The 22824-nt window shown below is 53.3% G+C and overlaps 10 protein-coding genes across 10 annotated transcripts; 4 read left to right on the top strand and 6 right to left on the bottom strand.

The window, feature by feature from the left end:
* Positions 1-24: 24 nt before the first annotated feature.
* Positions 25-641, bottom strand: AYL99_09593 (hypothetical protein; the record flags this gene model as incomplete). Its single annotated transcript, XM_018841100.1, has 2 exons — positions 25-146; positions 203-641. 2 exons carry the CDS (start codon positions 639-641, stop codon positions 25-27), a joined length of 561 nt encoding a protein of 186 aa, XP_018689781.1.
* Positions 642-1738: 1097 nt separating this feature from the next.
* Positions 1739-3127, bottom strand: AYL99_09592 (hypothetical protein; the record flags this gene model as incomplete). Its single annotated transcript, XM_018841099.1, has 4 exons — positions 1739-1779; positions 1837-2326; positions 2382-2814; positions 2868-3127. The coding sequence occupies 4 exons, from the start codon at positions 3125-3127 to the stop codon at positions 1739-1741; spliced, it is 1224 nt and encodes a 407-aa protein (XP_018689780.1).
* A 1056-nt stretch (positions 3128-4183) lies between these two features.
* Positions 4184-5095, bottom strand: AYL99_09591 (hypothetical protein; the record flags this gene model as incomplete). The annotated part of the gene is made up of 1 exon (XM_018841098.1): positions 4184-5095. The coding sequence occupies one exon, from the start codon at positions 5093-5095 to the stop codon at positions 4184-4186; it is 912 nt and encodes a 303-aa protein (XP_018689779.1).
* A 2208-nt stretch (positions 5096-7303) lies between these two features.
* On the top strand, positions 7304-9295 carry AYL99_09590 (hypothetical protein; the record flags this gene model as incomplete). The annotated part of the gene is made up of 1 exon (XM_018841097.1): positions 7304-9295. One exon carries the CDS (start codon positions 7304-7306, stop codon positions 9293-9295), a length of 1992 nt encoding a protein of 663 aa, XP_018689778.1.
* Positions 9296-10476: 1181 nt separating this feature from the next.
* AYL99_09589 (hypothetical protein) lies at positions 10477-11397 on the bottom strand (the record flags this gene model as incomplete). Its single annotated transcript, XM_018841096.1, has 3 exons — positions 10477-10896; positions 11090-11240; positions 11384-11397. 3 exons carry the CDS (start codon positions 11395-11397, stop codon positions 10477-10479), a joined length of 585 nt encoding a protein of 194 aa, XP_018689777.1.
* Positions 11398-12639: 1242 nt separating this feature from the next.
* AYL99_09588 (hypothetical protein) lies at positions 12640-13296 on the bottom strand (the record flags this gene model as incomplete). The annotated part of the gene is made up of 1 exon (XM_018841095.1): positions 12640-13296. The coding sequence occupies one exon, from the start codon at positions 13294-13296 to the stop codon at positions 12640-12642; it is 657 nt and encodes a 218-aa protein (XP_018689776.1).
* Positions 13297-13954: 658 nt separating this feature from the next.
* On the bottom strand, positions 13955-14536 carry AYL99_09587 (hypothetical protein; the record flags this gene model as incomplete). The annotated part of the gene is made up of 1 exon (XM_018841094.1): positions 13955-14536. The coding sequence occupies one exon, from the start codon at positions 14534-14536 to the stop codon at positions 13955-13957; it is 582 nt and encodes a 193-aa protein (XP_018689775.1).
* Positions 14537-15637: 1101 nt separating this feature from the next.
* Positions 15638-17007, top strand: AYL99_09586 (histidinol-phosphate transaminase; the record flags this gene model as incomplete). Its single annotated transcript, XM_018841093.1, has 2 exons — positions 15638-15723; positions 15774-17007. The coding sequence occupies 2 exons, from the start codon at positions 15638-15640 to the stop codon at positions 17005-17007; spliced, it is 1320 nt and encodes a 439-aa protein (XP_018689774.1).
* An 876-nt stretch (positions 17008-17883) lies between these two features.
* On the top strand, positions 17884-20616 carry AYL99_09585 (hypothetical protein; the record flags this gene model as incomplete). The annotated part of the gene is made up of 2 exons (XM_018841092.1): positions 17884-17980; positions 18032-20616. 2 exons carry the CDS (start codon positions 17884-17886, stop codon positions 20614-20616), a joined length of 2682 nt encoding a protein of 893 aa, XP_018689773.1.
* A 763-nt stretch (positions 20617-21379) lies between these two features.
* On the top strand, positions 21380-21797 carry AYL99_09584 (hypothetical protein; the record flags this gene model as incomplete). Its single annotated transcript, XM_018841091.1, has 3 exons — positions 21380-21460; positions 21582-21670; positions 21752-21797. 3 exons carry the CDS (start codon positions 21380-21382, stop codon positions 21795-21797), a joined length of 216 nt encoding a protein of 71 aa, XP_018689772.1.
* Positions 21798-22824: the final 1027 nt, after the last annotated feature.

Below are 22824 nucleotides of genomic sequence, written 5' to 3'. Positions count from 1 at the left end.
TCGTCCCGAACCCCTCCTGTCGGTTTACACAGCAATGTCCGCCCCGACAAAGTCCTTCTCCTCAATCAGCTGGCTCTTGGACTGTGTGTTCGTCCCGGACACTGCGGCGTCGAGGGAGCGGAAGTTGGCAAGTTCTTGCATTTTAGCTAGACCCCGTGATTAGCACGACTTTCGATCACTCGGGCGATCCCGTTTCACTCACTCTCGCTGACGGGGCTCGTGGTGAAAATGGCCTTCTCCCGCTCGCCCAGACTCGGGTAGATGCCCTCGTTGATCAATATCTCCGCGAGCGATCGCCTGTTCGCGTCCGTCGATTTCCCCTGAGCGATCAGCTCTTGACGCGCTCTCTCCAGACACTCGCGGTAGTATTCGGCGTGGTTGATGTTGCAGACCTGATCCCAACTGACGGATTTGTGGATGGGGCAGAAATGCCGCGAGCACAGCAGGCAGGTCTCGAGGTACTTGGTGGTGGGGGAGAAGTCGCCTGGGTTCTGCTCGTCGCAGAGGTAGCATTGTTTGACGAGAGCGGGTTTCTGAGGCCGCTCCTTTGCAGGTTCGCTTCTGGGAGCGGAGATGGTCGAGGTGGGCGCGCCGGGAGTGTTGATCACAATAGTGGGAGGTGCTGGCGCGGAGGCGGACATCTTGAATAGATTGTGCGAGCGTGGACTGTGTAGGTCAAGCAAGAGACCAAGGGTCGCGTACGTGGAATGAGGTTTCCGCTCCAGCAAGGACACAAGAGAAGGAATTCGAGAGGCGAGCTGGGCGATTTGTATAGTGGTAGGACCGTGGGGGAAAATACGAGGGATATAGCAGGCCTGACAAGCAGATTCCGAACTCGATCAGTGTCAATGTCTTACTCTTTTGGCTTTCGACAGAAGGGTGAGAGAGAGGTTGACTGGTGGTACAAAAATAAATAAAGTCAGCCTCTAGGCTCTATTTATTCGGTCCTCGGGCATCGTGCATGAAGCATGTTGGCTGGTTGCTGCTTCGTGTTCAGCTTTGACGAGGCCCGCATGCAGTCAGTGGCACAACGACAAGCCCCGCAAAAACTCGGTAGCTCAAGGCTCTAGGTTACGAATGTGGCTTGCCAAGGGGGGTCTGGCCCTGAGATGGTGAAGAGGAACCAAGAAGTATGGTGCGAGCGGCTGAGGCGGTTGGTGTTTCGGTGTCCGAGCAGGGTAGAGACAAACAATGGCCACGACGATGGGGGCACTGGGGGTTTGGGGCCCGGGACAGAGAGACAAATGGTGACATGCCGTTGGTCCTCCGCCCAGAAAGACCCTGATAGACAAGCGGCGGCCAAGGGAACGAGGTGGATGGCCTTGGATGAGATGGTGGTGTAGATGTTTGCTTTGCCTTGCGCAGGGGGAGGCCGCAGGGCGCAGGGGCGGGACTCATCATCATTGGAGGTCGGAGGTCGGCAGTTCTGTGGCGCCGACTCGCCGTCTGCATCCTACTGTACATGCGCATCCAGAGACCAGCTTCTGGTTTTCGCTTTTTCCCCTTGACAACCCCCTGGTTGCCCCCAATTGCCCCGCCTGCTGACGTCGTCGATGCCCCCAAGATCAGCAGGGACGCTTGCAAGTCGTCGATCCTGTCCCTGACCAGTGCACGTCACCCTTCGAGCTCCTACATACGGCATGCCTCGAACCCTGTGGGCATTACCGCAGAACGGCACGTTTCGTCTTCAGGTCCACAACCCATACCAGACAGATGATCTTTGAACAAGCACGGACTCTCAGACTCTCTTGCACACGGTGATGAATGGTGACACGACGCCTGTGAGAAGTTACTCAAAAAACCATCGTCGACAGTGTTGGGGAAAACATCGCTTACCACTCATAAACAGTGTTCCTGTCCGAGCGTCATGGATCACCGTCGTCATGACGGGCAACACCTCTCCCTCGGCGTCCTCGATGATTTTCGTCAGTTCATACTCATAACTGTCTGGGTTCTCTCGGTTCAACCTTCGAACCCGCCATACAGTTGCTGGGGGGCTCTTTGGGTTGAGCGGGTCGTCAAAGGCAGCCAGCGTTTTGACTGATTTGGGCAGAGTCGCGGCGAAGATGTCGCCATTGGCATCCTCGGAGAGGTTGTCGATGGGATAATCAAGGTCGATTTTGTGCACCTTGGCCACAGACCCATCCGGCTTCGGTTTGAAAACGGTGACGCCTCCCACGGCTGCGCTGGGCACGTAGACGAGGCCATCACTCCCGAGATGAAGTCCATTGGGGAACTTGAACCCTGAGGCGACCTTCTTGCACACACCGGCCGCAGTGCAATATGAGACGTCTCCCGTGCCGATGAAGGAAGAAATATGGTGTTGCTTCGCACCGAGTTAGTGAGAAAGACAAGACTGTGGCTCTGGACGGCTCCCTTACCAGGCCAACCTTGTGTGGACCGTGGTCATTCGTAAAGAAGAATCCACCATCTGGCATCACCGCGACGTTGTTGGGAGTCGCAATCTGGGAGTTCGCATACGTTTTGACATGTTTCATACTATAAGATTTCGGTGTCGTGGCGAAGACCTCGATGGTCGAGTTGGCCCCAACGACCGCATTGTCAAGTAGGTCTCCTGTTTCTGGATTGACCGAAGGTTGTGCATTGATCAACCACAGCTGGACATCCGAGCCATCTGCAGAGGTGGTGCCGGTCATGCCGATGAGGTGAATTCGACCGTCGCCATGTACGCCCGGAAACCCCTGCATCTTCAGTACACGGTAAGCGTAGCCTCCTGTTTCAGTGGGACTGTCAATATCTAAGGCGACGACATGGTCATGCAACGCTCGACCGGACGCATTGAGGCGATGGATACTGGCGACACTTCTTAACAGCCTTGTTCCCGGACCATAGCTGGGGACACCTACTTTGGCAGCCAGTCTTTCCTGGCCAGCGCGTCCGAGCACGCCAGATACAGTGTTCGGGACTTCTGGTCCAGCCACATGTCCTCGCAGGCCTGGATGTTCGGGTCGCCGCTGATGCGGTGGCATTGGTACGGGAATTCGGTGATGGGCTGCACCGTGCGACCCAGTCCCAGCCCGTTGAAGAGGGCATCGCGCAAGATCAGTTGCCAGAACACGGCGCAGAGGCCGAGCGAGATGGCGACCAGGGGGAGTTTGTTGGCCATCTCTCTATGGTCGAGGTATGCAGCCAGTATCGTTGTTTCCAAGCTGCACCTGCTATGGCTGGACGCGATTATCGAGTCATCTCTCGTTGGGAGGAGCCTCCTGTGAATGCAACGCCGGCACGAACCTGGTCTCGCAGCAGCAGCAGCAGCAGCAGCAGCAAGGACGTTCTGGATTCGTGAGACAGACGTGCCTAGGTAGTCTACAGGAGGTAATGCATGTACGAGGTATTCCATATGGGTTCGGGAATGGCAAATCCAAAGCCGAAGGTCAAACCCCACAGCCGACCGACCCCTCCTCCTCCTCCTCCACCCATCCTCTTCTTCTTGTCCTGTATGTATCTTTGTGGCCTGGCATTATTGCCTTGCGTTGGCTAGTGACCTTCCTCGGCTCTTGGGAGCTGAAATCAAGAGCTGCCCAGACATGTAAGTTCGAGAGCTTACCCACCTACACATGTATCTCGTCCACTGCGGCCTAAATCTGTATGACCTTCTCGGTCATGGTGAGTCCGAGTCACCACGAAGGGTGGTAAGTCAAGGGGATGTGACGACGGGCTGACAGGGTTCCCTTTTGATTTGCATCTGGACAAGGCCTAAATAATAGATGGTAATAATCAAGCGTACGGATATGGGTGAGGAGGGTGGGGTGTGGACAGTTCCACGATTATTAGCTGATTCGAATGGGGGCGGACAGAGTGGTTGTTGGTGGAGATATTCGTAGAGGATCTACTAAGTGGTTAGGATACAGATCAAAGTTGTATTCAGGAGATAGGTAGAGATAGGTAGTTTGGGGAGCCAAAACAATAACTGGTCAAGTCCGTCGAAAACGAAGATGTCATGGGCAAAGGGTCGACAAATATGGACTCATTCGTGGCCAAGGACATAATACATGTGAACAAAGACAGTTTATTTTCAAGTCATGAACGGGTATGGATAAAGACAACAACATCCCCACGAATTAACAGGTGCAAACCAGGTCTCGAACCACTTCGCGTTCGATCGCTGTTTGTTTTCTTCTTCTCACCGCCGAGCAAGTTGGGTCACCTCTTCTTCCCTCGCTCACTTCAAATACTCATCTCCAACCTCTTGAATCATGACATCAAACAGGGGCTTCGCGCTGAACCAACCGGCTCTCGGTGTGCCCACAGACTTGTAGGTAAACGCAGCATCCTCGTCATCAATCTTGACCGTAGTACCTCCACGACCGGCAGCAGCGGCATCGGCCATGAGCTGGGCATGGCAACACTTCTCCAGAGAGCAGAACCAGAACACAGCGGCCTCGATCGTCTGTCCGCATGTCAAAAGACCGTGGTTTTGCAGCAAGCACGCCTTCTTGTTTCCGATGGCACGGGCAATGTTTTCCCCTTCTTCCTTGGCCAGGACCACACCCTTGAATGAGTTGTACACCGCATGGTCGTTGTAGAATGCACAGCTGTCCTGCGTGATGATGTCAATTGGTCGACCCAGGGCGCAGAAGGCGCGGCCGTAGATGCTGTGAGAATGGGCGGCGCAGACGACATCGGGGCGAGCCTTGTGAACCGCGGCGTGAATCATGTAGGCGGCTTGGTTGAGCAGTCTGTTTGGTCCGCCGTCGATGACTTTTCCGTCGTGGTCAACGAGGATGAGGTCTGATTTCTTGATCTGCGAGAAGGCCAGGCCAAACGGATTGACCCAGAAGGTGGTGGGATCCACAGGATCTCTCAATGTAATGTGGCCTGCGACACCCTCATCGAATCCAAACTTGCCAAAGAGGCGGAATGCGAGCGCCAGACGGCCCTTGAGGTATTCTCTCTCCTCGTACTTGTCCGTGAATCGAGGTGGGGAGGGGAATTTCTGCATCTGCACTTCGGCATTGCCTTGCTTCAACTTGGGCTCATTGGGTGCGGTGCCTTCGGGTTGGGCGTCGGCTGTGTCGAACCCAGCAGCGGGGACATGGGAGGTCTCAGTGTATGTTGCGGTAGGAGGGGCCATGGTGACTGCGATGTGGTCTCTAGGTACGAATCTTCGCGTGAGGATATGTGCACAACACTACCGGATGGGCTTGAAGAGTTTTGCTGTAGAGCACGAGATGGGAAGAAAAGAAGGAATGATGGGAGAGATCCAGCAGGAAGGGCGCTGGGAGGGATTGTCCGTTGATATAACCGCGGGCAGATTGTGCTGGTCAGACAGGTGACTGGGGAGAGTGGAAAGTCACACGTGGGGAAAGTGCCGACGGGCGCTCAGTGGCAAAATATCCCAAACAGATAAACATCTTCGCCCATGGCATCTAATGGCGATGGGTGCCTCGGATTTGTGAGCTTATCCTCAGACTTCGGATGATCCCATGCAGCAGCACTCAACTTCGACGCCCTTCGGTCGATATTTGGAGGAGACTGCGGGGAGTCAGCAAAATGTCGCCCATGTCCCAAACACCCTTGGCTCGCCGGATAATACGCCGAGTCTAGCGAAAACACTCCTGAGCGAATGATAACACGGCAAATATCAGCTGGCCACGACTCTGCGTGAGGAGACATCCTTTTTGCTGCTGGGGGCCACCCGAGAGTCCGACGGAAGGGCGGCTGTTCGAGGCTTGGGTCGGTGTCTCAGAGAGTCCATCGAATTGCGCAACCAACGACGACAACGAAACAATTTGGAATAATGGTCAATGTTGCCCCAACCGAGGCATCAACTCATTGGTGGGCTATAGCTGGTGCTCCCGAACGTCTCGTTCAATGAAATTCCACCGCCTTTGCCTTTGTTTAACCGACTGGTTCACCTCGAAATGCTGGTCGCTGTTAAGACGACTCGCTTCTAGGATGCAGTTCGGCCGAGTCATGCCACGAACGGCAACTGTTGCGCAAGGGTTCAACATAAACAGGCCTGGTTATCGTCGGCTCAGACCAATATCATACTCTTCCTAACCCTCTGCTGGCGCTTGAGGTCGATGGTCAAAGCAAAATCTCCGAACTCCTGTTGCGTCTGCACATGCCTAATCTGGACCTTCATGTTTCTCAGAGACTTTGCACGCTTCAGTCCACTTCCAGGGATGGACACATGTGGCTTTTGGTCGTCAACAATGTCATGTAGCTTGAGATGTCGGGCGTCGATAGTCGAGGGTTTTGGCTTCTCGTATCCCCGTATTGATTACGGTCATTTGCGTAACCTTCGTCTAAGGCGGCCCAGTCTTTGGCAGCGCCATTCAATAGCCCATGGGCCAGAGCTCGATGCGGGAGTGCCTCTGACTCAGAATGTTGAGGGGCCTGAGGATAACACTTGAGATGTTTGAAAGAGACTGATCGATGAAATGTTTGCACGGACTCTCTTCGCTTGGCTATCTTTGCTGCCGGAGAAAGCTTCATCAGGATTTGCGGCATCTTGCCACACCAGGCAACAGACAAAAGCTTGATGGAGAGCATTCCAAACGCAATCCTGTAAGACTCAGCATCAATAGGACGGAATAACAGGCTGAAGAAAGTGGGAGGTAGCTCTCAATCACAACTTTTCAAGTGTAAGGCGGTATTGTCCAGAACTCTGCTCTGTATTGAACCATTGTACTTGGATTTTGAGTGTTGACCTCTATTCGAGCCTTCGTCCTTCCTGGGTTCCTGGCCGACGCCAAAGTGCTGGAAGGCCTCGTACATGAGAATCAATCTGGCCGTACCACAGGTGATCGATTAGCCTCTGGACTGCTGAGCAAGTCGTTGCTCTGCTTCGATCCGCAGCGTCGGAGGACGCGGTTGAGAAGCTCGTTCGACACACCAGGTTGTGTAGGCCACCTGATGCTGATCGAAGCTTGACGTCAATAAATAAAGTTTCTCATCACACTATCGATGACAAGCCTAGTGTTGATTCTTCGAAAGCATCTGTCCAATGGTTACAGATATTATGGAAGTGCACAGCACGAGGGGGAGCTGTCGACAGGAACAAAAGGAGAAATATTATTCCGAGGGTGCGATCCCCTATTGTCCGAAAGCAGTTAGAGGATCCGCTCCTGCAGGGTCCAATCGCCGCAGCTGTTCGCGAGTCCCGTAGAAATTTTGTATCGCAGTGTCGGAATCAGGTGCATCCATCGCTTTTCTTTACCCCCTTCACCATCTACACTCTTTCTCTTCTAACACATTTTCTCCTGTGTTGTCTGCGGAGGTCCTTCATTGCCCATTTTTCACTCGCGTTTTTGTTCTGTCATTTGCCTCCGCCATCATGTATGGCGCCGCACGGCAAGGGCGCCATGTCCTGAGAGCATTTCGAATCGTTCCATCCGTCTCGATATCCTCCCCACGGACACAATTTGTCCCTTCAAGCTTGCGGACTATTGTCGCCAGACCCCTCGGCGTCAGACACCTTTCATCCACATTCCATCGATGGCAACAAGCCCTTGCTGAAGACCATGCCCGTGCGGAAGATTTCGGCGCAGAGGACATCTCGGCCGTCAATCGAGAGTTCACCAAGTTTTCAGAGCTCGGAGATGCAGGCATCATTGACAAAAGAATCATTGAAAACCTGGTCAACAAGATGGGCATCCACACAATGACCGAAGTCCAGAGAATGACCATCAACGAATGTCTCGACGGCACGGATGTCATTGCTCAAGCACGTACCGGTACTGGCAAGACCTTGGCTTTTCTGATGCCTATCGTGCAACGTATGCTCCGAGAACCCGAGTTTGGGCGCCGACAACCCTCAATCGGAGACACAAGAGCCCTGATTATCTCCCCTACTCGCGAGCTGGCTGAGCAGATCGGAGAGGAGGCCAGGAAGATCGTCCGGGGCACTGGCGTCCAGGTACAATTGGCCGTCGGAGGTACGCAGAAACAATATCATCTTAAGCTTATGCAGAAGATGGGTTGCCACATCCTTGTCGGCACGCCGGGAAGAGTTAAGGATCTCTTGTCCGACCCTTATAATGGCCTGAGCCTGGAAAACATCCAGACTTTTGTATTGGATGAGGCCGATCGACTCCTCGATATCGGATTCGCCGACGAAATCAGAGAGATCCAGAGTTTCATGCCCAAACACACCCGTCAACATCGTCAGACTCTCATGTTCTCCGCCACCATGCCACGGAGTGTGGTGGGTCTGGTGAGAGAGACCATGAAGCCGGACTTCAAGTTTGTCAGGACTGTCGACCCGGAGGATGCCGCTACACACGAGTCCGTGCCACAACACATTGTCTTTCTACCGGGACTCCAAAATCAGATTCCAGCACTGACCGAGATCGCCTGGAACGCGATGGAGGCACATAAGAAGGACCCGGAAAATAATATGCCTTTCAAAGCGATCGCCTTTTTCAGGTCGCTGAACGAGGTCAAAATAGCATACGAAACCATGAAAAACTTGCGCGACCCGTCGACCAGAGGAGGAATGTTTGCTCCTCACCCACTCGCACCATGCAAGATCATTGAAATGTCATCTCAGCTGGACCAACGGCAAAGAACTGCGAATTCTCAAGCCTTCCGGAATGCTGACTGCGCGCTGATGATCTCGTCTGATGTCACAGCCCGAGGTATGGACTTTCCCAACGTGTCCCATGTCATTCAAGTGGGTGCACCTCATAGAAGAGAAGATTACGTCCACCGTCTGGGCCGGACTGGCCGTGCGGGCAAACCAGGCCAAGGCTGGCTTCTGCTACAAAACGACGAGAGGAATGATTACAGACAACTAGCCAACAGCATTCACGCCCACAATATCTACGAAGATACGAGCCTGGAGACGGCAAAACTGGACATGACTCAACCCTCGCAACTCTCACCACAAACGGCCAAGATCATGCAGATGGTGGAATCAGGTGTCAGACAAGTTTCCAGGCTTGACAAGGCAAAAGCGTACCAGAGCTTGTTGTCTGTGCTCAACCAGGCGGGCAATTCCTCGAGACAAGAGATCGTCAACCAAGTGAACGAGCTTGCGACCTATGGATGGGGCCTCGACTCTCCACTTTCGGTGACGAGAAGCTGGGCTGACAAGATAGGATACAGCGGTGTCCAAGGCCTTACTTTCCGAGAGGAAAGTGGTCCCGGTGGTTCGTTTGGCGGTGGCTCGAGACCGCGGTCTGGAGGTCGTCGTGACAGGTATGACGAACGCGATCCATTCGGACAAGGCGCCTCAGGCTCCGGGCGGGGCACATTCGGCCAAGACGGCTCATCATTCAACGATCGTGGCCGTGGCAGATTTGGTGGCGAGCGAAGGTCCCGTTAGGTGGCCTCTGGGGGTGGGCGATTAACTAGATGCCCAAGGGGAATTGTCAAGGCAAGATTGCTTGATGGACCACCCGATCTGACTCTACGGATCTTACCGGTATCGTCTGAGCCGATTCTGGATGGCTTCCTTCAGGTCCATCTGCTGATCGGTATTGATTGATGGTACTGCAAAGCCAGGCATTCTTCAGCCTGGGAGACCGGCGTCATTCTCCAAGCACCACCAACCCATGAAGATTGCGGTCCGAGGGACTCAATCCAGTGGGCTGGAGAGGGTTCTGGGACAGAAAGGGATGCCGATATTGACGACATTCCATGGAGACGACCGCGCATCCTATCAAAGCGACCGCCAAACGACTCACAGCTGAAGTCAATTTACTCGTCTTATATCTCTCAGCCCTCCTCGCCAGCAGCGACGCTTTTATGGCCTATCGACTTGTACATGCCTGTTTGAATACACATGGTGCGGTGTGGTTTTGTACATATACATAGACGGATGGATACCCCTTTCACACGTGTATCATTATGTGTGTTTCGAGTGGAGAAAAGGGGTTGCCTTGACTGCCCCCACGTGTCGTTCCATCGCATTTGCAACATTGTGGAATGGGCAGAAGGCGATATCTGGCTGGAATCAAGTTACCTGCCGGTCTGGCGGTAAGGGGTTTGCGACAATTGACATAATTACGACGAGCAAGACGAGAATATTAGGTCGAATACCCGGACTAGTCACGAAAACGGAAAGAATCTCCTCTACTCAGGACCATGAAGAGTTCCGAGCATCGGAACCTGTAGATAGAGGCTTTCGTGTTGCGTTGTCCCCTTGTGCGTTTCTACTCAATTCGCCCGTTGGCGTCCTGGAGATCATTGCTCACTAATAATAATGGGGTTTTGTAGGATTTTCAGGGAGCTAGACTGCGACATTACATTTCTCGCTCCCCGGCCAAGCTCCCGGCTCTGAAAGTCTCGTCGAAAGCCCATTTTCTGTCTTCCGCCGCTACTCGCTGCGTGTTTCTGCTTTCTGTACGAAAATGCACCCGCCTGGAACTGACAACTACTGACTGAACTGCAGCTGGCTGTCATCCATCCTGCTTGCTTCTTTTTCTCTCTCTCTGTTCGTGTCCTTTCCTAGCACTGGCCACGAGAATGAATGGAGAGGTTTAAGAAGAGAGGAAGATTCCTTCTCTAATGTGACCTCCGCCACTGCTCCATCTCCTGCTGATCGATCTCGCGCAGTTCGTTGACGTTGGCGACTTCGCCGGTGACGGCACCCTTGACCATCTCGACGCCGCGGCCAAGCATGGTGCCCTTGGGCAGCGCGTACGTGGCGGTCAGCGCCTTGACCTTGATGACGCCGATGCGGGGATCGTTCTCGCTGCCGTCGTGGGTGCCGTCGCCCAGGTCGCCGAGCCAGGTCTTGAGCGTGGGCGTGTAGTATTTCTGGACCGTGGCGCGGTCCGTGATGATGCTCGCCGTGCCCGAGATCGACGCCCAGCTGCCCGACGGGGTCAGGAACGAGATGTTGACGTGCTCATCCGACGACAGGTCCGAGGTCTTGCCCGACTCGGTGTTGGTGTGGAAGAGGAGATCGACGCCGCCAGATTCCTGCGAGCGGAGTAGAAAAAAAGAGGGTTAGCACGGAATGGTATTCATGCTCTTTTCCTCTTTCTTTCCTTGTTTCTTTTTCTTTTCACCTTCTTCCTTCGCTCGTCTGCTGGATGCTGACAGGGCCATATCGATCCATATGAAGACAGTAGGAAGGCGGGTGGTGAGGTATCCCGTCAGATGTGTGACATACCTGTGCAGCCAGAGCCATGCACCTCGAAACCAACAAACCCGAGTCCGCGATACGTGTGGTCATCATGCCGAACTTGGAGGACCTCACAAAGTCATTGAGGGCGTTGACCTTCTCTTCGAGACCGGGCTCGTCTTTGTTCTTGGCCTTGTACCTGTGTTTGCCATGGATATGGGTCAGTCTTTTGGTTTCGTCTGCAGGTAGCATAAGAGGCGATCAGGTAGGAGGGAGTCTTCCCAAAGGACGACATTGCCCGGCCGTGAAGGACATGTGAGGAGGAATGGGGCAAGGACATACGGATCGGATGCCATTTTGGATGGTTGGATGGATGGATGGATGGATGGATGGGATAGATGTGATCTCTAATATGAGAAATTCAGTTTACAGAACAGAAGAATTCTGGGATTGTTAGGACCATGTGAAGGGTATGGTGGCAAGCAAACCGAGGATGGACCTGAAAGAAATAGAGAATACTTCGGGCCAGGAGAGTGACGTCGATGAGGGTAAGGCAAGGAACATTACGTGCCACCATTGGTACCCGAAAGGTAGAGAGTTTGTCACTGAACACACAATGTGGGGTTACAGAAGCCATCAGATGCTCGATCGAGCCGAGGGGAGAGAATGAGGGCGCATGATGATGATCCAGGAACAATGTGTGCGTCACTCGTAGATGGGATTGCGATGTCGGTGATGCTGCCAAGCAGTTTGATCAATTGTCTCCTCTCTTCCTAACCTGGCTGAGGGAGAAGTTGCCATTCTACAAGGTGCCTTGCTGTTGATATGAGGATCGTGCTATGGATTGTTGGGTCCATGTTTCATCAAGTATTGCCTGTTGGTTGCAGATATGTCGGGTGTATCAATTGACGAGGCTGTGATGCTCCATGGAACTAATATCCAGCCAATGACGTCAGTAGTTCCGAGCTGATGCCACCGAGTGCCTCTACAGACTGCATTGCTTGTCCCACGAGATAAGCAGTCCAGCAGCGTAACAGGAGACGTTCACAGTCCTTGTGCCAATGTATGGCAATGTCCTGACGCTGGATGACAGTTTCGTACAGTTCAACCAGGGACCCGGGTCTCAATGTGGCATCATTCGTCACCAACCTCAGTCAGAGTCTTTAAATGCACCAGGTACTGTATCCATTGAGTGATCGACCGTGTTTCTGAAGTGAACGGTCGATCTGTGTCGTCGTCTTTGCATATTGTCAGTTCCTTAGTGTCCCTGTCTGATTTTCCGGCTGTTGGAAAGGGCAGAACTTCCACCAGGTCCGCAATAAACTCATCGAGCTGACTCGAATCGTTCGCCACTGGTGTGCGATGGTTCTTACTCTCGGACATACTTTTGATGTCGAGGACAACTTAGAGGCTGAATCCTGCAACAGCTTCGCGCCCCTGTATACAGCGGATTTGTAGAAGGCCGTTGACGACGCGGTCGAAGTTGATGCACTGAGCAAGTTGAGCAGTCGTTGAGACGGTTGCTTGCTATTGCGATCATGCCAGGTCTGATTTGTCGTAGAATCAGCATATAATGCATGCTTTCCATCCCATCCAGGTCAAGAGATAATCCCCAGTCGTCCCTCCCACTCATCCTCCCTTTTGACACCCTTCTCTTCCTTGGCCGCTCTCCTTTTCTCATTCCTCTTTCTTCTTTTCTCCTCCCTTTCTGCGGCGTCAATCTCTTCGGCCTTTTTGATTCTCGCCTGAATATCGACCTCGCCCAGCATTTTGACCTCTTCCTCATGTTGTCTCTTCCGAGCCTTGAGCATTTCTAACCTCTCCCTTACATCCTGTAACGTTGCTCTTTTCACTTGCCCGGACTGCCCCGTGTTGATCAGGTGCTGCTTCGAATTCAAATGTTCAATGTACTGCACGTTATCCTTGTATGTCAGGTCGCACGCCTCGCAGTAGAAGCCTGCGCCTTTTCCCCTCCTGCCAACTCCCGCACCGGCTGGCACAATCGTACTCTTTCCAACCATGCTCGCCACATCCAGCCTCGAGCCACGCGCGGTCGTAGAGTCCAAAGAGGAGAAGTCCACGGGCTTGTGCCATTTTTTGCCCTCGAGTTTGGCTTCGTAGCGCGCTTTGGCTTCTTCGCGACGTTCATCTTGCTCCTTTTTGGCCTTTGCTTCATATTCGGCGCGGTCCCAGGTACGGCGGAAGTCGGTATCGGAGGCGGCAGCAGTGCCGTAAGCGGACTTGCGGTCGCCCATGATGGCACCCCTTCGATGATGCAAAGGAGATGCTTCAAAAGTGCAGATATCTCAAGCTTGCGAGAAGACAGGGCGGTTCGTAGAGGGTAGTAAAAGGCAGATGCGGAGAAACACAAGATGCGAAATTTAGAGAGCTGCGATCGGAGGACATTTCCGTGCGGGAGGTGGATACACAATTACATGGTGGCACCCACCCAGCAAACTTGAAGATAGACCAGCAGCTACGATGAAAAGCCTTTCTCAGTAATTTAACAACGACTACAAAAATAAAAGCATCGGTTGTGATATCAAGCTAATTTGTATTTTTTAGCAAAAGCAGTGTTATCCTGACCATTACTGAGAGATTAGGGCAGAGCAGCCAAGGTGAGCTTGCCGTCCTGTCCAGCTACCTGGTTTCCACATCTGTTCCGCCGACTCCTTCGCAATTGTCATCAACAACGACACTCCTGCGCTCATCTGGAACAGATCGCCCATGCCACTTAGTAAGACACTGCTGGCGGCACGGCCCCGTCGTCAACGTGCGTTGATTAGTGCTTCGAAGTTCGTTTCATTCTCATCTTTGGATTGTTGAGGGATTTGCTCAGCTGCACCGAGTACTCAAACTTGCTTCTGCAGGACTTCACCATCTGCGGGCTTTTTCGGACCTTACTGGTGGAAATCACCCACAGTAGATGTACTGCATGGTGAGCTGCTTCAACGGATCGGCATTGTCGGTGATGGCGTATCCAATCTCGACCGGCAGGTTCATATTGGTCTCCGGACTGTCATCGATGTTCAAGACCTGCAATTGAGCCAAGAATGTGTTTTGGTCACCAGGGAAATCGGCCGGCCCTTTCACGATGAATTTGATGTCGCGGTAACCGTACCCCTCGGCGCTGATCGGTGTGAGAGTGTCAGGACAGAGATAGACGAAGTTGACGTCCTTGCTGATGGTCTGGGGAACGGACGACGAGGGTAAGGTGACATAGTTGTACAAAGCGTTGCAGGAGGTGCTGGTGTCGCCGACGGAGCCACGAGACTCGACATTGATGTTGACTTCCCAGGTCATTCCGCACGGTGGGCCGATTGGATTGGGACTGATATTGAAGGTGAGATCGTTGGTGGAAGCAGCTGAGCCAGAGGTTTCATTGCGGGCCACCAAGCTGACAAGAGGATCGACACCACTGGCAGGCCAGGGAATTGCCGTGGCATTACTAAGGACCAGAAACATAAAGAAAACAGAGAGCAGAAAGGGTTCCATGTTGCTGCCAAGTCAGTTGATGAGCTTGCAATTCCTCTGAGAGCAAATATTGTGTTGAGAAGCGTTTGAGCTCGGTGAGGGAAATGTGTGTTGCTGTCTAAAGACAAAAGTCGAGATCTGGACACTGGACTGAGTACATCTTATATCTGTGACCTGTCCTTGTAGACTGAACGTGAATTCCCCCACGTGTCAGTCTGTGCAGGCCAAGGTGACAAGGTGACACCGAGTACTTCACATGCCGACCGTGAAATCTTCACAAAGGATCACTTACACGTTAGTCAGGCCGGATGCGAACGTCCAGCCCAGGGGCAAGTGTCCCTTTCTTTCTTATCTGGCACTCTATGGTGAAGTCTGACCAAAGACCTATCTCACAAGGACCTGTCACGGTAACGCAATGCTTAAGCCTGCTATAGATAGCAAGTACATCGAGTCTAATATACCGTGACAATCAACTCAACTATAGCCGCTTACGCACTGAGAAGTGAGGCGAAATAGTGACCACCATTAGAGATATTGTCATAGCGACAGTCGAGCGACTATACATGACATTGTGGAGGAAGGAGGTCAATAGTAGAAGAGACGGAAGTCTACAAGTAGCCTTAAATTGAGAGCAAAGTTACTCAGGGTAGTCACTGGACAGCCCACGGGGTACTATATACTGAATTCTAAGCTGGGATATCGTGGGGAGCAGGGAATGACTAGTGACAAACCGAGCCAGGCACCAGGTACTGTACCTGTCCAGCTCGCCGGATTCCAGGGATTTGCACAGGTTAATTAAAGCACAAATAAAACGACGAGTCTTTTAAAATGAGTGTGCACCTGTCACCCATGGCGTACCGAGATCCACCTGGTGCCACCAGATCGGGTCCCTGTCACTAACCACCAGTCGCCCACCGTCCCGGGCTCTCGGCTATCAAGTATAAGTGAAGTCAGGCGTCACTGGCGTCTCCAGCCTTCACCAAGTGACAGGCTAGCGGGAGTCTCCGCATGCGCCAGGCACTGCGGAGAAGATACAAAAAGGTTGGAGATATTTTTCTTTTTTAATCAAGATTCGACTCACCAGTTCCTGGAACATCCGTTACAGCTTGACAAAAAGACAAGATGGCACCGAAAACTTCCCCGTTCGATCTCTCCAAATGCGCGAGACCCAACATCCTGAAATTGAAACCGTACCGTTGTGCGCGAGAGTATGTCTGTCCAGGCGCATCGCTGGCTGTTCACTGACTCACCTGCCCAGTGACTACAAAGACGACGGCACCAATGTCCTCCTTGATGCGAACGAGAACGCCTATGGCCCGGGGCTAGCTCTCGACAAGAATGGTGTGCATGGCAAGGATGACAATACGACGGTCGATTTCCTGGGTTTGAACAGATACCCCGATCCACACCAGGTCGAGCTGAAGGAGTTGTTCTGTCGTCTGAGAAACACACACACCCATACAGACAAACAGTTGAAGCCAGAGAATATGTTCTGCGGAGTCGGTTCAGATGAAGCCATCGACGCGCTGTTGCGCTGCTTCTGTGCGCCTGGAAAAGACAAGATTCTGACCTCTCCTCCCACGTACGGCATGTACGGAGTCAGCGCAGATGTCAATGATGTTGAGATCGTTGAAGTGCCCCTCGACCCCGAGAATGGCTTTTCACTGCGCCCCAAACAAATCTTGGACAAACTCTCCTCCGACCCTTCCATCAAGATGGTGTACGTCTGCTCTCCTGGAAATCCCACCGCCAGTCTCATTCCGAAGGAAGACATTCAACAGATCTTAGAGCATCCAACGTGGAATGGCATTGTCATTGTCGACGAGGCGTATATCGATTTCTCACCTGATGGGTCCAGCTTGGCGGAATGGGTGTTGGAGTGGCCGAACTTGGTGGTGATTCAGACATTGAGCAAGGCATTTGGCTTGGCCGGCATCCGTTTGGGAGCGGTCTTCAGCAGCCCAGAGATTGCAGCACTGCTCAACAACATCAAGGCACCATACAACATCTCAAGCCCAACTAGTGCCATCGCCATAGCAGCTTTGCAAGAAGAGAATCTGGCAGTCATGCGACAATACCGCGAGAAAATCATCCAGCAACGCGAACGACTCCTTCGAGAGCTCCCACGCATTCCAGGTGTTGGCCGTTTCCGCGGAGGGTCTGCTTCGAACTTCCTGCTGGTCGAGATCTTGGACAAACCGCGTGAGGAGGGTGGAAAACCCGACAATGCGACGGCTTTGAATGTTTACGAGACCATGGCGGGGCAACGTGGAGTGGTTGTTCGGTTCCGGGGAAAGGAATACGGGTGCACGGGCTGTCTGAGGATCACAGTGGGCACCGAGCAGGAAGTGGATCGCTTTCTGAAGGAGCTCAGATCTGTTTTGGGTCACATTTACTCGGCTGCATCGCAAGGCTCGAAGGTCAATGGCATCGACAAGGAGAGTCAGAGTGAGGGGGAACGCGAGATGGCCGCCAACAGTGTGATATCATAGGCGTCACGGTTCGTCCCTAGTGGATGCATACGGTGGGTGCACGGGCTTTTCTAGGGGCTGCCTGGCTTGTGGCTGCTTAGGGCGAGTGGGGGGGTGCTTAGACTTTTCTTTTTGGCAGATCCCAGGGCCGGAAGTGCCCATGAGCGGAAGGGGTCTTTTAGTGCCTTTCTCCCAATGGCATTGCCTAAACTTTCATAGCTATGCCCAAAACTGATAGAAAGAAACAATAACACCTTGTTTCTCCCTGGCCCTGTTACATCCTGCCAACACATCGCCCTCGACTCCTTCAGAGTAATCCAATCCAGCACCACACCGCCTCGCCTCTCTCACTCTCAAATTGCAGATTTGCTCCGATTCGCTTTGCAGCCTGGCGCTCGAGGTATTGCGCAGGAACACGGAACCACCCTCCCATATCTTTCGTCCCCCAACTTTCTGCCTTTTGTGTGCCTTGCGATAGGCCACACCCTGATCACAATTCTGATGCCCTATGCTAGTGACTGAGCGAATGATATGATGGACATGCTTTGAAGCGGTACAGCCACCGTAGCCACCTGCCTGTCACATCCTGCACCTTGATCTCATCATCCGCCCTGCGTCTACGTGGAGTCAGTTCCTCCCCCTCCGTCTCGAGCCTCCGAATTGCTGCCCTTCCCTCTCGACAGTCGCTACTTCGTCCCACTCTCGTCACTCCTCGGCTGCGGCTGAATTGTCAATAAGTCTGGTCGATTCACTCCTCCGTCACTCGGCCTTCGCCAGGATACGCAGACACTGGCGACCCTCGCTTTTGCGAAACCATGTTGATTGATTTGAAGAGAAGGCTGTTGATCGTCGCATTGCAATTGTGAGGAACCGTTGCCCGAAAGATATTGGTGAATCATGGTCAAGGCGGATGTGAAGCGGGATTACTACGCGGACTTGGACCTCCCTCCTACCGCCGATGCAGAGGAGATCAAAAGGCAATTTAGACTTCTGGGTAAGAGAAACGAACGGCGTCAACACCTGACTTGAACTCACAGCGCTATAGCGAAACAATATCATCCAGACCGAAACCCTGGCCATGAAGTCGAGGTCGTCCCGAAGTTTCAAGCCGTCCAAGCCGCCCACGAAATCCTGAGCGACCCGGTAGAGAAGGCTAAATATGATGCTGGTCGTGCGAGACTGGCTGCGAAGGCCGCTGCGACTGCCTCAACTGCGTACCCTCCCGATCCCTACGGTTTCTCTAGACCGAACAACGCCAAACAGACTCCTGCAACGAAACAGCAATTTCCTTTTCCCCCGCCTCCCAAGGCGGCGCAAAATCGTGCGCCGTTCGCTACGCCAAATCAGAAACAGCAGGCATCTTCCGGCGCCGACAAGTTTAATGCGTTTACTCGAGGAGTACCACAATCATGGGATCGGGCGAAATACGACGAGGCTCGAGCGGAGGCCGCAAGAGTGTTCCCTACCATGAGGCCTACATCCTCCGCTCAACCAGCGCCACCTCGCTCGACGCCGAGGCAGGCCCCTACTGCTCCCAAACCCCCTACCAGCTCGGAAATGCCATACGTCCCGAACATGCCGCCCACAGGTTTCCCGGGCTTATCGAGAACGGCGAGTTCAAGAAAGTCGGAGTACCACGGGGCAGACGCGTCGCAGTTTTCTCGTTCGGCTTTTTCTTACGTTCAAGGAACGCGTGGACAGCCTCCGTCGAATCCACATATCCATATGCCAGAGGGCCAGTCCATGCGGTCGCCTCCTGTTTCTCGAGCTCGGCCTGCGGTCAGTCCCCTGCGGCATGCCCGATCTTCCGACTATGACATGAGAAAAGATCTTGGAGGCCGTCCATCGGCAAGATATGCTGGCGCTGGCGGGGAACGAATCGACATCAACGGAGACGGTGTACATCGTTCGTCCAGTGTTCGCAATTCTCCAATTGATGATCGAGGGCCGTTCGGCAAGCCGTCGACTCGCTACGAGAGTGTTCCACGCCATCGGAGCGCTAGTCCCGGGATGCGAAAGACAGGGCGACATTCAGATTTCTCCGAGACTTCGTCGAGCGAGGAAGAATCACTGCATATGGACTCCAGGCCGAAGGCGGTCCCTCGGAGCCGACCACAAGTCAGAACAGGACCCAGCTTCAACGCAGACAACAACCCGGGCCTGACGGGTCAATATCCCAGTACTAACTATACTAGAATCGTCGATGACAGTCGTTATCAGTACCCTCCTCCCGAAGCGAAAGAACCGATCCGCAAACCGTTCCCGAGCATGGCGTCCCCGGATATGGAGGCACCCAAGGCCAATGTGTTGCATGGTGACGGAGGAGGTTCGGACAAACACAAGTATGCTCCCTTTTTCCTGGATTCCCGCACATGGTCCCGAGCAAATAGATGTGATGGTTCTGCCCAGAGAGGACATTCCTTCAATGGCTTTCCGTCGTGGGCAGTTCCGTCGACTGTTTTCCCGCAGACCACGCCTCCCCGGTCTCATAAGCAGAACGATGAAGCCCTCAAGGCCGGAGGTAGCCTTCATTTTGTTCAGTCGTGGAGCAATAAGACTAACCCAAGCGTCAGTAATGACCCAAACCAACCGAAAGTTCAGACGACATTTTCGGCGGCGGATTGGCACGATAAGGTGACAGCCGAAGACATCTTCCGGCCCGATGAGTCTCAAACGCGCAAGTCCCCCTCGAAACTGAATCGAAGCAGTAGTAAGCCCACATCGCGGGGAAGAGCACAGTCACGGTCCGCAGAGCACGATTCAACTCCTTCGTCAGAGATTCCCAATGGTCATGGAGAGGACAAGTCGAGCGCATTCCAACCTGGAAAGCTGGCGGATGATTGGGCTGCTAGAGCATCGGCGAAGCCAGGCCCTCGCAATCCGAGAGCAAGCCCCGCATCCGACACCACGGATGACTCGAGAGATCGTTACATTGTGGTGGAGGAAGATGCAATGGACGTCGACACGCCGCCAACAGCCCACAACATCAAGGTCCCAGCCTCGAATGGAATCAAACATCCAGTCAGTGCGGGACCGCCCCGTCCCGAACCGAAACGGCGGTCGACGAACGGGGGAGTAGACCTGAAGGAATTCACTCAACAAGCTCCATTTGCGCCAACGTCAGCCGGGCTCAAGGGCATGAAAGACGACCTCGAAACCTTCCTTCCGTTTGAGTCACGAGCGTCACAGGATGTCAACCTCAACCGTGCGACGACCGCACGCATCCGGGCGTTGAACCTTCCCAAACCACCCAAAGTGGTCACTCCGCCGGCCGAGGATCGGTTAGACAAGACCAATTTCGCGCAGTACGTCGAAAATATGGAGAACTACATGCGTGAGTGGAACAAATTCAACGCAAAGATGATTGAGCATTTCCGATCCCGGCAGGATCGGATCTGCGGCACGATGAGCCCGCACTGGATCTCGCAGCCGAGCGATGGGCCAGAAGCAGATGCTGTGGATGCCGATGGCTCTGGCGACACGAAGGCGGGCTATGGCGCGTATATGCAGTGGCTGCAGGACGACGCGCAATGTCGAAACTGGTGGGAAGAGGCCAACGAAAAGCATTTACAGTGTCTGGAAGACCTGGGAAGAGCTAGGCAGGCTGCGAAGCGCAAGCTGCGGACGTGACGACGATGGCACAAAGTTTCGGGCCATTGATACCCGCAATCTGAGGTCAATAGTGGCTTTTTGGAGCGAAGAAATCGGGCGCAGTGCGGATAAGATACCCTTTTGACCTTGTGGCGCCTTTTGTTGGCGTCGATAGTAGTGGGAGACGGCTGAGAACGCTTCTGAGACCGTAGTTTTTGGGAGATTCTGGATGTGTACTCGGTACCTCGTATGTATGGAGATCCCATGGTGTCTCACGTCGCTGGAATCTTGTGGTCGCCGGCAAGCTCGGACGACGGAGTAACATAAGCTTCTTCAAGCATGCGCCAAGTACGCCAAGCTTTTCGATGCTCACTCGGACAGTGCCATGGTCCGATGCTTGCTGATGCTTGCGTCCACTTGCTTATCTTATCTTGGCCTTGGATCCTGGGGCTGGAAACGGCAAGAGGGCGGACACACCACTTCGTCAACCTATCGCCGACGCCAATTGGAGCACCTCCTGGGAACAGAGTTCCCAGCTCACTGCATCGGATGACTGGCTAAATGTTGGATCGTCCAGTCAGGCCGCGCAATCCCGCCTGGTGGCATGGGTCCGAAACCTGGAATGTGCCAGGAGTTTAAATTGACAGCTCAGCTACCAGTTCACATTCAGCTCCCCTTTCTTTTTTCTTCTTCTCTCATAAGCTTCTTGAGGGAAAACCAGCCGTTTGTCTCGACAACACTCTCTTTTCCAACGATACTTGCTCGTCACGACAGACTATATACGTGTCACATATCCAGCACAATGGACGCCGAAAACCAGCAACAGAAAGTCCAGGCTCCTGAAGCCCAGGCCGGCGCTGACAGTGCCATCTCTCAGCAACCCGTGAGTGACAGATTTATCATGCATTGATCTCGCCTTCCTCCCTATTCACCTTCCGGTGGCTCTACCGCTGCCTTTTTGGATAACTCTGGGAAACTCATCTGCTGACGTGCCTCGTACACAGGCTGCTCGTGAATCCATGGATGCCAGCGGTGCCAGCAACAAAGTTGGTCTTCGAGGCGGTGGTGAGGGAGAGGACATTTGCTGTGGCCTGTATGTCTTTCTACTCCGTGCTTTGACTCTATCGCGATGTGCTCCAAATTGGACAGTTTTCCACTGACACATTTCATGCAGGTGCGCCGGGTTTTTGTGCTTCGAATGCTGCAAGGACTGCTGCTAGATGCGCTGCAATTTCACAGCCAACTGCAAGGCCGGAGAAGGCATGGAGACCAGTACCATGAAGCAACAATCCATCGATACCCCATAGTCCATTCAGCAAGCCCGTTCTCGCGCTGCTTGACAATTCAATCAACCTACAATTCAAACTTGTCTCTGACCGCTCCACCACGCAATGGTTGTGCATTGATATTTCCTTGTTGTGCTCGTGGGATCCTCATCCTTTTCGAAAATCTGTGACTACGTGGATTTTGTTCGTCTTTTTGCCGTAACGGGTAATCCCCACGGTGGTGATGTGACGCGACCTCCTTCTGAGCTAAGACCTAAGGAGGTGGCTGTGTTCGACGCTCCCTGCTCATTCCGAACTACGCCCTTTTGGATTGGCAAGATCCTACCTGCGCAAAATGTGAGACATGTCGCAAGGGGCGGGAAATCGTATGTTGGTCGTCTTCGTCTCGTATCCATGTTACCCTTTCGTTGTCCTCGTTTTGTTACCCTGCATGCCAGTTCCAGCGAGCAAGGTGGAGCTAAGAGATCTTGAGTGAACGGATACAGAACCATGTGTGCATCGTGACACTCTCGAAAAGTAGCAGCTGTGCCTGCTACGTACGCAATGTCTCTGCGGAATGCTGCTCTGTTAAACTCCTGGGATAGTGCATCTGTCCTGGGTTGAAGATGTACCACTGCTCGCATTACTTTCCATTCTCGGAGCTATCGGCTCAGTTTCCCTACAAGTCGAGTCTGTACCAGTATTAATACAATCATTACACAATCATTTCAATGGCAATATCTCGGTGAATCGGATTTCTCCCTCAACATCACCCCTGTCGCCCTCCTCACACGCAGGTCCCTGAAATCTCTCCACGCAACAGCTCGGAGCAGAATCATACTACTGCGTGTTCCTACAGGAGCTCGTCCATTGAGTGGACTTCAGCTGCTCTGGTACATATCGCCCTCGGCAATCCCAAGGTTCTAGGCTTCGAAGATGCGGGGGACGGTGGACGCCACGGCACGACCCCCCTGTCTTGGTC

The sequence above is a fragment of the Fonsecaea erecta genome (assembly GCF_001651985.1).
Source record: "Fonsecaea erecta strain CBS 125763 chromosome Unknown Scaff9, whole genome shotgun sequence".
In the NCBI taxonomy this organism is placed as follows: Eukaryota; Fungi; Ascomycota; class Eurotiomycetes; order Chaetothyriales; family Herpotrichiellaceae; genus Fonsecaea; species Fonsecaea erecta.
Note: the sequence above shows the minus strand (reverse complement) of the source record. Positions and strands in the feature narration are given on the sequence as shown.